A 14263-nucleotide genomic window follows, 5' to 3' on the forward strand; every position below is an offset into this window, starting at 1 on the left:
TTAAGGGTATGAGCAACCTATCAGGAAAAGTGTTTTTCAGTTAGCTTGTTTTCATACCTGCTTATAAACGTCATTTTTTAAAATACAGGTATCAATCAACTGGGAAATCAGCGAGTCCATAATGACCAACTTCTTTAGTTTGAATGACCAGATGTGTCTTCTCTCCTTGGATATTTCACTCTGAGAAGTGATGTAGAGAGAAATGGAGAATGGTTACCTTTCATAACTTGTTTCCAATTCAGCAAAGAAATTACACTGCACCTAGTTATAGGTTGTAAAAGTGAATTCTGTACTATGACAGTCAATGCCAGAGTCCTTGTCAGAGTTCTCTGCAGTTAAGGTGATCTTTCAGGACTACTGCATACACAAAAGCTTTCTCACCTGACCTAAAAGATCAAATTCAGTTGAATGCAAAATGAGTAAATTGCTTCATAAACCTTAGTACTGTGCTTCTGCCAATAGCTTGAGTCAGAAGAGGTTGCAGCATGAATCAGATTACACTTGCAGAATCCAAGTCCTAAAGGTAAAGATTCTGTTAACATCAGACTAGTCAGTATATCAGTAGGCTGCTGTGGATTTAATATCTGCAAACTTAACTTACTTTCTTTGCAGAGGAGAAGCCAAAAGAGCTGCCACAAAGTACTCTTCAAAAAACATCAAGTGCAGAAACAGATTACAACAGTGAATGCTCCAGAAATGCAGAGACGGAAGAAAATCATAGTATTACATCAGATATGCCAGCGGTGTCTGCATTTTTTAGCTTAGCTGCTCTGGCGGAAGTAGCAGCCATGGAAAATGTGCACAGGTAAGGTTTCCTTTTCCCCTTGTTGGCTAAGTGAATAGTGTGTGATGGACAACTTGTTCAGAAAGCATGTGAATAGCAGACTGTTTAATTTGGCCTGCGTTTCCTCTTCCTCAGCTTTCTGTAAACGCCTGTTTTACACCACTTGCTCAATAGTGTTAAGTCTTCACCTAAATGACAGTGTAATCTTATTTAGCAGTCAGTAAAATTACCCTTCCTGGTAAGCCTACCTATGCATTTTTTTATAAAAACAGGTTCATATGCTGCTTGAGATCCTAATGATTGAGAATTATCAAATGCTATTTGTCAGAAAATAGCGGATTTAAATAGCTGTTGCATGCTCATTCATGTTTTTCAGTGGCCTAAGACATTGGAGGAAATTTCATACAATTTGAGATGAAGTTTTTATGCTGAACATGGCTGAAGGAATCTAACTTGTTATTTTTACTCTTGTGTTTTGCTGTGTAGAAGGCAAAACATCTGCAGAACAGCATGGGTCAGAACAACTCTGAGTGATCGAAAGCCACAGTAGTTTGGGTTGGTCCTCTCAGTTACTGAGTAGACTGTCCACAGACATAAGGTGGCGAATGTACAGGTTACTTGGGCTGTTTAATCAGTTCAGCATGGTCAGACCTGTGATGAGAGGAAACCAGTGACAGCAAGTCCTCCCTGACTCTTGGTAGTTCAGTGTTGTTCTTTGATGGTGCAGCTTACTGGAGATGAAACCCCATCCTCTCCCGCAGTGGAAAGTCAGTGAGGAAGCGCTGGGCAAGTCTGAAACCATCACAGCCTCTGCAGATGGCATTTGAGAGATTACTGGCTGCCTAAGAAGCTCCACAAGGCAGCAGTTGACGAAACCATCCACAATCTCAATTTACTGTTGTTCTCATGGCCTCCATTGGTGAACCCAGTCCTGTGTGTTCAGGCTGGACATGAAACACTGAAAGGCTTTGTAAGAGCTTAGGGACCCTACAAGAAACAGAGCTGCACCCTGTCTGCTAGCTCCTCTCTACAGAAGCCGTTGTCTTGCTTAAGCAGCATTGTTTTGGGTGAGGAGTGTTTTCACACTGCAGTCAGCCTGACCTTTTCTCACAGAATTGCAAAAAAAGTGTCTATTACCATGATGAAAGTCTGAACTTGTTTCTGTCATTTTTTGTAGTCAGAAGCCACAGAGTGAGACTTGTAGAAGTGCTGCACTATGCTTTGCTCTCATTCACCCTTTTGTTTTCATTGAGTGCCATTAACGCTGACCAGAATTATACTAAAGCAACAGGATTCACTTTGCTGTGGCTTTTTTCCTCTTTATTCCTCTAAGAGTTCTTGTCCTTCTCTTGTCTATCTTGAAGTGACCAAATGTTTTGCAGACCCTTCTGTTTCAGTCTTCCTTTTTTAATCCCATCTTTTGTCATGTCATCATGAAGCTAAAATAATGCAGGACCTTCTGTAAGGCCCGAAAACACCAAACTGGCAACTGTCCGCAACAGTTGGAAATGCCAGCTTGTTATCACCCTGGGGGAAATGGCAACAGGGGAGGACTCTCTCTCAGTACAAAGTTAACCATGTCCCTCCCATACTTGGCAAATGGAAGTCAAAACAGAAACTTAAATCTTACCAGCTAGATGCTTCTCTGTTTTCTACTCTGTTGACTGTTATTATTTGCAACTCACTTTATTTGTAAATAGCTGGAAACATGAAAAAAGAATTAGAGGTTTGCTTGATGTGTTTCTTCAGTGTCTGAATTTAATTATTAAGTAGTTTCACAGAGCCTTGGGACATGGAAGCCTTTTGGCAGTGTGGTTTTCACTTCAAATTTTCTGTTTAGCTTTATTTACCTTGTGCATGCCCTGGTTAAGCACTGTGAACCTGAGCTGCATTTTGTGCCAAGGCCGCTGCATTGCACTCCAGTTGTGCAAAGCACATTGGTACCTCTCTTTCTGCTGGGGTCTTAGCTGTGCCAGAGTGAGGTAAAGTGGCTGTGTTGTAAATAAGAAGTGGGCCTCCAAGAAAAGAAAAAAACAAACAGGTGGTGACATGCTTTGTGTATATATTTTAAAAGGCAAGCTGCAAAGGAGTTCTTCAAGTCCATTTGCTGCAAAGACTGATACTGATTTCCAGCACTTAATTCTGCCACAGTTTATTTTTATGATAACCTGTACCAGGGGATCATTTTTAAAGTAACATTGCTGTAGTAATGAAAGAGATGTTGTGTTAGGCTGATGTAGTGATCAGTCACATAAGTCAGAGTAATCCCAAGGTGCAGTTCCGCTGATGAGTATATTTACATATTGCTTAAAACCTGGCTGTTGGCTCGCATTAACATGATACACCCCTCTGTGCATTTGCCTTCTTTTGCCACATGTCAGCTGTATACTCTTGCTTCTGAGGGCTGAAGCCCTTACAAAATGAGTAGCAGCACTTGAGCGCTCTTACCTTCCTCTTCAACTGTGCATTTTGTTTTGTGTCATTAAATACCATCACGTCTTGTTTTTTCCTGCCTTTGCATTGTGTAGGCTTTCCTCAGGGTACTGTGTTACTGTTGCAGAAATACCTCTAAAAAGAGCGTGTAACCTCAGTATGTGAGCACCTGCAGCAAGCAAGGAGTCACGATGCTGTAGTGTTGGATGTTAAACCATACAACGCGCTGCTTTCCATCCCTTCTGATCTGATAAAAGCACCTCCCATGCTCCAAATATTGATGGGTGGCTTTTGTTTTCTTCTTTTGCAGAAGTCAGAGGGCCACACCTCTCCCACACGATGGACAGCCAAATGAAATGTCTCAGGCTCCAGTGCTTATTTCCTGCGCTGACCAGTGAAGCTCTACTTTATTGTAAAACATTGTGCTTTACCTAATATCCTAGCCTTGTCTTTACCAAGGGAAGCTAGTCAGTCCATATGATGGAACTAGAGACTGCAATAAAGTGCTTATTGCTCTGAGTGGCCCAGAATTCACTGGAAGCCAGATGTTAGCAACTTGGGCCAGGTCCTCAAATCGGAACCCAGTATGTAGGAGGGTGATATTAATTGTCTATTAATGAACAGAAATGAAGTGGAATGATCCCAGAGCTTGCTTTCTATTGAAGGCTTTTAAACAGTAAATAGATGGTTGGTGTGAAAAAGGCTGCCTTTACTGTTAGCTCACACAGCATCTCTTTTACCAACCAGAGAGTACGGCAACTAGTTTCATATAATACCTAGTTACTCTAAATGAAAATGAAAAAAGGAAAAAAAAAAACCAACAAAAACACTGACGCACTGCACTAGTTATTATTAGATATTCTTAGTCATTTTTGTACATGAAGATTTAAGTTCTAAGATGGTTTATATTAATAGGGTATGCCTACGTTTATATTGTAGAGTGAATTTAAAACCTGTTCCAGAGAACTCAAGGCAGCCTGGACAGATGTACCATTGTTAGCGGTGTTTGGGCAGCCATGTGGTCCAGATGTTCTGCACTTTTATATTTGCCACCAGAGTGGTAGAGTTTACTGGGAAAAATTCTGACAGGCTATGTTTGGGTTTGTTTCTTTTTAATTTAGCTTTGAATAACCAGGATGATGTGCATTAGAAAAAGGAGTGGTGTATGGAAAAGAAAATACTGCAGATTATTGACTTGTCTTTCATGCCTTGGAGGGTTCCTTTATTTTTGCATAGATACCTGAGCGACTTGGTGAAACTTTCCTGTAAACAAAAAGTACTGCAAATGCGTTTTTCAAAAGTGACCTTAGTATTATTTCACCGTTCTGAAAAACCTAAAACCATGACTTTTCGATATACGTGTACATCAATACACATACATTTTACATTTTACAGACACTGGCATTGTTGTAGTTACTATGCACAGTCCAGATCAGCTTCAGAGTTTGCATAAAGGGCCAATTACAGTTCGTGTTGGTCAAGTGGGCAAGTTGTATACAGATAAACTACAACCGAAGAATAGCATTTGACTGAATTCAGACTACCAGACAGATCCATCTGCCAGTTTCTGTCTTTGCTTGTGTTGAATTTTTGTGTTTTGCTCTCATAAATACATCCCAAAAGCAGGCCAAATGTATCACTTGGCCTGTTATCTTCACTATCTAGACTTACACTCTTGTATAACCAAGCATTGATTCCTACCAATAGATGCAAAATGATCACTAGTAATTGATCTAAAGCTACAAATTCAACAGGGTACTTCTTCTATAGCACAAGATGTTTCCCTACTTTTTACATTGTAGCACAACAATTTACCAAATTGGACTCCAGCAATAATTTTCTATTAGTCTTCGTCATACCGGCTGAACTTTTGATAGTATTAGATTGCGTTTGAAGTTCTTTGAATTAAGTCTTTAAATGATGCGAGTTTACATCATTCTATCAGGCATTCTTATTTATACTTGACTGAATTGATAATGTGTTTTGGGGTTATTTTGTAACTAATTTGATGTAATAGCCATATGGACCGTAACTCTATTAATGCTTGCTAGGTTTAGCCTTTCATTGTTGTAGTTAAGTGAAAGTCTCTGGTTCAGTGTCAGGAAACAAAATACAATGTACCACATGAGTTTTAAGGCAGGTAGCTGGGGAAGTGTCACTGAAACAGCACCATTGAGGATGCACGTGTTGAAAGAAGGGAACAACAGAAGAACAACAAAATTTACAAGCCAATGAGTCAGTGAAAAGGTTTTTTAAAAAATTCAGGTAAATAAGAGCCCCTAGAATGCCATTGCAGCCTATGGCGGTATTTGAAATAAGATTTTATTAAAGTTTTATAAGTTATTTTAACAAGACAGGAAAAACTTAAAAGACTTAAAACTTGTGGGTCACAGCAGGGTGGCTGTTGGAGTTTTGGACCACTTTATAATTAGCTGAAATCCAAATATGTTACAGTGCAGGCCGTTCACGTTGACAATGGTACTAACTTATTTCTCTAGAAACCTTTAGAGTAGATATATTTTTGTCAAAGCACCCCATCCTTCCTCGATTTAAATTTCAATATTGTTCCTGAAGATATTTCTGTATATTAATGGTACCTTTTTTAAAAGAAACAGAAAATTACTTTTTTCTATATAAATTAATATCTTACTTGATCTGCTTTTCCTTGACTTTCCCTTAGAGAGGGGGTAGGGTTGGGTCAGTTTACTGGATATGACTGTTTTCAGATACTTATAAACCTTTTTGTAGATATGCTTAATTTTTAAGCGATTAGGCACTGAGAGTAGCAGAAATCCTGCAAAGCTTTATAGTTCACTAGGCATTTGCCTTTGTTGGTTCTCTGAGTGATGTCTCGATTTGAGTAGCTAGAATTTTCCCTGAATCTACTAGAAGGAGTATCAGTATTTTCAGGTAACAAAGTCTGTTAGCACAACAAAAATTTCAGACCAATATCTTACTGTATTGGGGTTGGGTTTTTTCCTTATTTGTTTTGTTTTAATTTTTATTAATTTCAGCTGCTTTCATTTTGGGAAATCTTATTGCTATTGTGTGTACTTCAGTATACCAGCAAACACTGTTACCTGTTAAAACATTGTCCACAAATGCCTCTAGAGAAGAAATTGTTGCACCTTATGTATATCTCAAGCAAACCAAAATATGATGCTTTTCTGCTTTGTTTATTCTGAATATGTTGTATCATACTTTACTGAACCCATTTTAACTTAGCTAAAGCTATCAATATTTATGCATTTCACATTATTTTCTGGATCTGAACCTGTGTATAAATCTTTCTTTAAAAAAAAAAAGACAAGCATTTACTGTAGTCGTCCTCTGTGACTTATCCATGGGAGGGGGGAATCTTGTCTCAAGTGTAAAATGCAGTACTGTCCCAGTTTTCCTTGGCTTTTATTTATTTAGTCATCTTCGATATTTCATATGTAGTTTTGAGGTAAACAAAATACATTGTCGTAGCTGAAGCTACAGATCTAAGCAGCTGGGAGAAAATTACTGTAATGTCTTCTTAATTGTTCTAGTACTGTATACAAATATGGGAAAAACGTTCTGCAGAACATTTGAGATGCAGATTCTTATCCCCACAGTAGGCTGTTTTCCACATATTAGACCAAATCAATCAAAACTCCATGATCTTATAGGTCCTTTCTGACTAAACGATTCTAAAAACATCTATGGAGATTATTTAGTGCTCTGCTTATGGCAGTACCTACCCCTTGAATGTGCTGTGATTTCAGAAAAGAATATATTTATTTAAGATGACTGAGTGCTCTTTTATACTGATACAGTATCCCAAAGTCATGAGCAAGAGACTTCTTGGTAGTTTGGGTTTCTATTTTATAGTATTGTTGCATGACTTTTGAAATTTAAGTGATAAGCATTGTTGGAAAGGGGCACAGGAACAAGGGACTGGTAGAAGTGTGTGAATTTGTGGTGTTTAAATTTCAGCTTTGGTCTTTATTATTTGGGTGAAAGCTGCCTCTGTAGCACAAGGCTGAGAAGAGCATTCTGCAGTTTGTATCACGTAGAGAGTTGTAACTCACATCAGGAACAAGGGAATGCCTTATAGTTTGGATGCTGTCTTTTGCAACGGGACAATAAATTGAAGCAGTTTTAATTTCCACTGCCTGTTTAGCTACTGTACAGATACTGAACAGACTGAAGGCAACAGTTATAGACTTGTGAAAGCTGAGAGAGCATGAAAGGAAAGCTGGCCTTTATTCTCAGTATGGCAACAAAGGGGAATTAGAAAAAAAGATGTATATTTATACGTGTGTGTGTGTGTGTGTGTGTGTGCGCCTGCCTGGGTGTGTACATTCTGCAAAAAAAATAATGTAGGAAAACCAGAGACATGATGGGTCTACAAGACACTATGATGTATGTTGACCCTTTTGAGTGCACTCCCTTTTTTTGAATGCTGAGTCTAATATGGCTACCTCTCCTAAAAGACTACTTTCGTTAACTTCCATTTGCTTTCGTGCTCGATCATGTAATCTTTTTGGCCATTGATACCGTTTGTATATTGCTGTGTGCTTTATTTTCCAAGAGCAACATTTATATAGTGCAGAAAATGTAAAGGCTGAATATACGGTGGTAGCCAAACTATGTTGCTGGAGCTTTTTTATTTATCTTCTGCCATAGTCATATGGGTTGCAGGACGTGGGCCCACTAGCTCTCCTTGGTTCAGTGAGATCAGATTTTGTAACAGCAGCAAATGCAGCAATCATGGGGTGGTGGGCTTCTGATGTTTCCGTAGGTGACAGAGTAAGCCAAGTGCTGCTCTTGAAACTTCTTCTGGAGTTTACGTTTGCAATCCTGATTTCACAAGGAAACATAACTGTGCAACTTGTGTGTTGTATCCCATACATTATCCATTAGATGCTGTCTGTTTGCCGTGCTTGTTTGATAGATTGTAGAACTCCTAGGTGTCTTTGCCATGTTTTGTAATACTCGTGGCATTCTCCTTACCTTGTACATATTGTGGAACTGTCAAATGGAGCTGCCAGGATGCTGAGGCATTTCAGGACACTGAGTGCCGTGAACGAGTCCATTTAGGCTGTGAAAGAGTTACTTGCCTCCTCCTCTGAATTCCCCAATAAAAAGGCACAGTGAGGTTTATGCTCTCACCTAAGTACTATTATACTCATTTATATACTCATGAATTGACAACTTTGAAGAAGCTTATGAGATAGATTTATATTTTATGTTCCCCCACTAATTCTTTGAAGGCAGAAATCTAGAAAGACTTGACATGAGATCTCCACTCAGCAACACACCTAAGCTTAGGCTGAAAACCCTCCTTACTTAAGGGGCAGCATTGTTGGCACTGTGACAGTGCAGGAGCCCCGATCACGGACCACTACGCTCTTGGAGTTAAGCTTGGGCTTGCGTGATGTTCCTGGGGGAGGCACGTCACTGTGACCTAGGGCCTTCATTCAGATGGAATTTTTAAAATGACTGCAAATAGCTTAACATTTGTTGAGTTCTTCCAAAGAATTCCATTGTAGTTTCAGGGTCTTGACTGTTAGCACATACCAGCAGACCCTCAGTGTACTCTACTAGAAAAACCACACCTGTTCAGGTTAACTAACCAGGATTCCGAATGTAATGGTCTAGTCTACTCTTTTCACCTCCACAACTGAAACCGTGTTTTCCCCTTCATACTGCTACACTTTAATCAGTGATTGGGTCTTTGAAGGTGACAAAAGCAAGAGAGGCATATATGTACATGTGTCTGCACGTATGTTTATGTATACATACACACGTGGCAGTGCAGTGACTTGCAACATGTACTCTGTACAAAAGTGTTACCACGTTAGATCATAAAACAACTTGAGGTTTCTTAGATGATAGTTTTCCAACTTTCTTGCTAGATTTTGGTCTCTTCCCTACACATTACACCATAAGGTTTGAGTTTCAAAAATCACACCTGAAAAAAACACGGATCCTGCTGACCTGGATGCTGCAAAAACCTTCTTTCTCAGCAGTGCTTGCTTTTAATAGACAGAATCTGTTGACAGTTTTAACACAACTGATTTGCCATGAATTTTCTTCTTAGAGCCCAATCCTTCAACTTCTATTCTCACATGTATTTCCAGTGAATTTTGACCTAGTATTTGGCTTTATTCTCTCCGAAGTTTGGTGTAAACATGCCTTACAATAGTTCATCTCCATCAATGGTATAACAGAGCTACTGCCTTCTTAGATGTGTGTAGATAAGTCAATGAGCACATTTATAGAATGTCATACTTTCTTCGAAAACCTCTAATTTGATACTTTTAAGTGCACATGTTAAGTCATGTGTATAACATGCTAAAGTACATTAAACTGTGATAATGCAACTGAATAAAATATTTAATAAAATATTTGAAATATTTGATAAGGACCTTTAAATAGATTTCTTTATGTTCATTCTATTTTGGTTACCTAGTGTGTGCCTGTAAACAGTTTCCCGTTTAAAACTAATGATTGCAAATAAATACTATTCAAATGGAGCTTCTTTGATGCTTCACCTGCTTTACTATCAAATGATTGTTTACTTTTATATGTGGCTGAGATAGCAGCACTTGCAGAATTCGTTTTTGGCTACAGTATGAATTTGCTGGCTTTTTTATACTTAAGCAAGCTTGTTTTCACCTGAAAATGGAAGATGCCAAAACCCAGATATGGATCCTCAGAACTGTAAGCTGTAGTTTGCTGTCAGATCATCCACTCAGCTTCTACACAATGACTGTGAAGATGTCGCTTATTTTGCAAAGAACTTCTGCCCATTTGTTCTTGCTTACATTTTTCTGTACTACTGACATTATTGGGAAGATCCATTGATCCATTCAAGTGCCCCAGAATTCAATGGATTTATATCGCATAAAGCTGGAGATTATGGGACAGAAAGCACCAGGACTCGGTGCAGTTAGGCTGTGGGAGAAAAATTTCCCTTTTCTCCTGAACTTTCCAGGTATCCACTTTGTGTTTCTGGATTTTATCTTCTTTACACAACTCGGGAGCTCATTTATAGTCCACAAAGGTATAAGAGAAGTCATCCCACGTGAAGAAGCCCTTGCTATGTTTTCGGTCTTTGGGCACTAAGAGAACTTACTCAAAAGTGGATTCTCTTTTGGAAATAAGTAGCAAGTGACATCAATGTTTAAACTTTGGAAACTTATTTAAACCAGAACTCTGTTTTACCCATATATTTTACCCTCTTGGGGCTTGAAAATTAGACTGCCAGGGATCTTCTCTTTTTCTGTCCTTGGATGCCTGAAACCCCTTGGATTGCAATGGATTTTTTGATCACAGAAGGCCCTAGCACAGTCTTCATGAACCCAGTAGACACTGGCTGTTCACATAGGAGCAGAACTCCTGTCTCTGAATCTAAAGTAGCAAAAGGGAAACCTTTAGGTTTGTGGCTTTTTTTTAACTATGTGCCATTTACTCAGGAAAGAAGAAACGTATGCAATCTTGCACTGCCTTTTACTGGGTATACATCAGTATATCTGCAAAGAAACACCAGGAATGGAAGAGCTTCAGCATTAAAGACCATGTAAAGATCATACTCTGGTTCAGTGAGCAGAAAAAGTGGAAGAATTTTAAGAAATCTATATCCTGTCAGTGTCATATGCCCAGTCAGGGACTTTGAAGTCACTATCCTATATTTTTTATTACCAAGTTACCAGTTGTCTTCATTCCCCAAACTCCTATCTTCTCATCTGCTTTCATTTTGTTCTTCCAATGAAAGACCTGCTGAATTCGGCTAACTCTTGGTGCACCTAGATCTGGTTTGTTACCCAGCTCTTGCTCATGTTGCTTCTTGGAGCTGCTTGGCATTACACTGACTCTTAACTGTCAGGTAAGATAAATTTCCACTAATACTTTTGCAAAAACACAGGGTGGAAAGGCACCATTCTACTCAAGCACCGTGCTTCTGCCAGACACTCCGATGTTCGCTCCTCGATACCATTTGTCACGTCCTTTTCGTTGTTCAATGTACAGCTAACCGTGCTTTCAGAGAGACTTTTTTTTTTCCTACGATATGACAGCGTCAAATGAGACACAAAGTATACCTGAGCATACTATACCCATGCTGTATACCAGCTTGTGAAGCTGTCGGTTCTTCAGTAGGACACTAGCACTTTGTAACAAAATACGAGATGCATTCCTATATCTGCTGCAAAGTTCTGTTTTGTTTTGTTTTCTGAAATAAAACCTATAAGATTTAACGTCTACCATCTATTCAGTGTCAACTTCTTTTTTGTGGACTGTTCTTGGCACAGCAACAGTAAGAAATTGAGCTCTAATACAGTTGTATTTAAAATATACTTCAGATTTCAACAGGGCTTCATTGGTTGCTTTCTGATAGGAGAAGATATAAGCTGGCTCACAGTGTAGCTGCCACAAGCCCAACTGAAACTCCAGTTGAAAATCCAGCCTATATAAAGTCCAAAATCCAAAAAACACATTCCATATAGAGCAACACTTCATCTTATTCATCAGCCCATGAAACAAGAGGAACTAGTTGAAATAGACCCAGAAATGAAACTAGTTGAGTCAGAATGACAGGCTTAGCATTGTAGCACACTAAAAGAAGGCCAGTGTTGCCATCAAACAACATCCAGTTTAAGAAAAAAAAAAAGATGGGGGAAAGAAAAATCTGACCTCTCGGGAGATGTCCTTCCAATCCAAAAGATGTCTTTTGAGTACATCTTTGGAGTTCAATAACAAGTTCTGTATGTGGCCCACCAAAGGCTTCCCAGTTCTAGCAGACCACCGGGCTTCAGTCAGTAATTATGAGCATCAATTCCCTTCCTTCCAAGGTCTGGGCAGGTTCTGTGGTCAGCATTGCTGTGGATTATTAAAACATCTTGCCATTTTTAGGAGTTAAGGAGAATTTGGAAATCAGATAGTCCCAATCTGTCAATAATTGGTTTTGGTGTCAGTATCCAGTAATAGTGGCTTTTGTAATGCCACTAAATCTTTCTGCAGTGATGAGCTCACTGTGAGCTATGCACATTGTGGGATCTGGAATTCACATGTTTGCAGTTTGCACAATTAATGACTTTGATCCAGACAACCTGCAGGACACCATTGCCATTAGCATTGGTCGGGGTGATGTCATGTGAAGCAAATTCATTGTGTATCTCTCTGACAGACGATTCCCTGTTATGTTCTGAGATGGTCCATCTGGTTTGGTCCTCACTGGCTTGCTCAAAAACCTATTCTTGCCTGTGAGTGAACCTTTGTGGGATTTCCAGTTGTGGTATTTGTCATGAAGCAGGGCTCTGGCAGAGGGAGGTTCTTTCACCACAAGCCTCTCCCCTTCAGGATGGCGAAGTTTATCTATTCCTCAACAACTTTGTGTGGGATCTCTTTTTGCCTGCAGCTGCTCAGACAGATTTTTGTAGTACAAAATGAAACAAACCCAGCCGGGAACTCGATGATAAAGTCAGACCTTCACAAGCTTCCAGGTTTCAGTAGGCGGTAGTTTGAGAGTGAGGGGTGTAATGTGTCTCCAGTGAGAGCAGCTATGTAAATAGCGTGCGGAGATTGACAGGTTATGGCAACAAGGCTGTGTTTCCTTTTGTTTTGAAGAGCAGTGTTTTCTAATGGAAGTAAGGTGGCAGGAAAATTACCATCGCAGCAGATGGACTATTCCATTGTCTTCAATTTCAAGAGCAAGGTTTGCCAACCAGTTTGAAAAAAAGGCAAAATTGCAGTTCAAGTCTGTGGCTTGTAATGGATGCTGTGTTTTGCCTCAGTGACTGTAGCAATAACTTTCCAGTTAGAAGTAATATGTGAGCTACTTAAGGTGTGATGCAGTTCTAAACCGTCCCATTCACTTCTAGATGACAGATGTATTTGGCATGTGGTGTAAGTGTTGCTAACAAGTGCTTCCCGGCAAGTACATCATAAATGATACCAAGTGTTCATCATCATTTTAATCAGTAATTAAGAAAATTCTTCCTGATATGTTTTAGGAAAATATACAGTGCTTGGCTAGCACAAGGCATAGTTTCACCTTGGAAAGTAGTGGAGGGAAGCATTTCCTATGAGACTGTTTGATCTCGGTACTTAATTTTTTCAAAATATCTTTGCTAGTTACTATCTGTAGTGTACCGTATTTAGGACATAGTTAATTCAGCTCTGAGATCTTTTAAAGTAAAGGTAACTGATTACTTTTCATGCAGAATCCACATGGGCAAATAAATGTCTTAGGGATGAGTGGTTGCTAAAGGATGCTGCATGCAAATGCTGGATCTCTTTAGATGTAGGACATGCAAGATGCAGGATTGCAGACCTAGGAACCAGGCTGTTGGCAGGTATCAGCACAGGTTCACAGTGTAATTGTGCTGGCTTGCATGAAGGGAAAACAAAAGGGCCGTGTTTAAAACCCATGTAATTCACTGAGCCCAACATGTTGTCATCAGCACGTCAGCACATGTGCTTCCTGCTGGGGGAGTTTGAGGGTTGCTGCAGTGGGACAGTCCATTGCTACGCTGCTTGTCCTGAGCAGTGGCTGGTTTTTGATGTTCTGCAACTCAGCATTTTTAACTTGCCCTGTCTCTAAAGATAGTCATGGAGCCCAGGTCCATCACAGCTGTCGTATATGTAGTGAGGGATATTTGGTACAGTAGTGCTGTGCACTGACAGGTGCAGCAGCTTAAAGCCATGAAGTGGTAACCAGCAGTTCTTGAGGTCCTCCAGGGACCTCTGTGGGGTGGCCAAGTGCAGTTACTGCCACTTTGGGGGACAGGGTGTGGGTTTGTGGTGGCAGCAGCATCAAGTCTGAGCAAAAAGGCTGTGTCTGTCCGTAGGTCACCGACAGCTTCACTTGGGCCAGGCTCTGGGAACAGCAGAGTTGGAGAGTGCCTATAAAAAGTCCTTACAAAAGTGAAGCACAGTTTTACTCATTTGCATCCATACACATAACAGCAGGATTGATTCAGTCCTGGCTTTTATATAAAAATTGCCTGGAATACACAATGTTTGCTGCCATGAACTCTGGCAGCTGCACTGCTCATACAGCATGCACTGTGCACT

At 39.8% G+C, this 14263-nt stretch overlaps 1 protein-coding gene across 17 annotated transcripts in view; it reads left to right on the forward strand.

The window, feature by feature from the left end:
- Positions 1-9611, forward strand: part of BBX (BBX high mobility group box domain containing) — a 141064-nt gene extending 131453 nt beyond the window's left edge. For all 17 annotated transcript variants that reach the window (XM_051780977.1, XM_051780978.1, XM_051780974.1 and 14 more), the window contains 2 exons: positions 613-805; positions 3528-9611. In XM_051780977.1, coding sequence (XP_051636937.1) covers positions 613-805; positions 3528-3615 — 281 coding nt within the window. In that variant the 3' untranslated portion in view covers positions 3616-9611. The remainder of the gene's footprint in view (positions 1-612; positions 806-3527) is intronic.
- Positions 9612-14263: the final 4652 nt, after the last annotated feature.

This window comes from Manacus candei, unplaced genomic scaffold, assembly GCF_025592945.1.
Source record: "Manacus candei isolate 608988 ecotype Guabito, Panama unplaced genomic scaffold, ASM2559294v1 h1tg000014l, whole genome shotgun sequence".
Lineage (NCBI taxonomy): Eukaryota > Metazoa > Chordata > Aves > Passeriformes > Pipridae > Manacus > Manacus candei.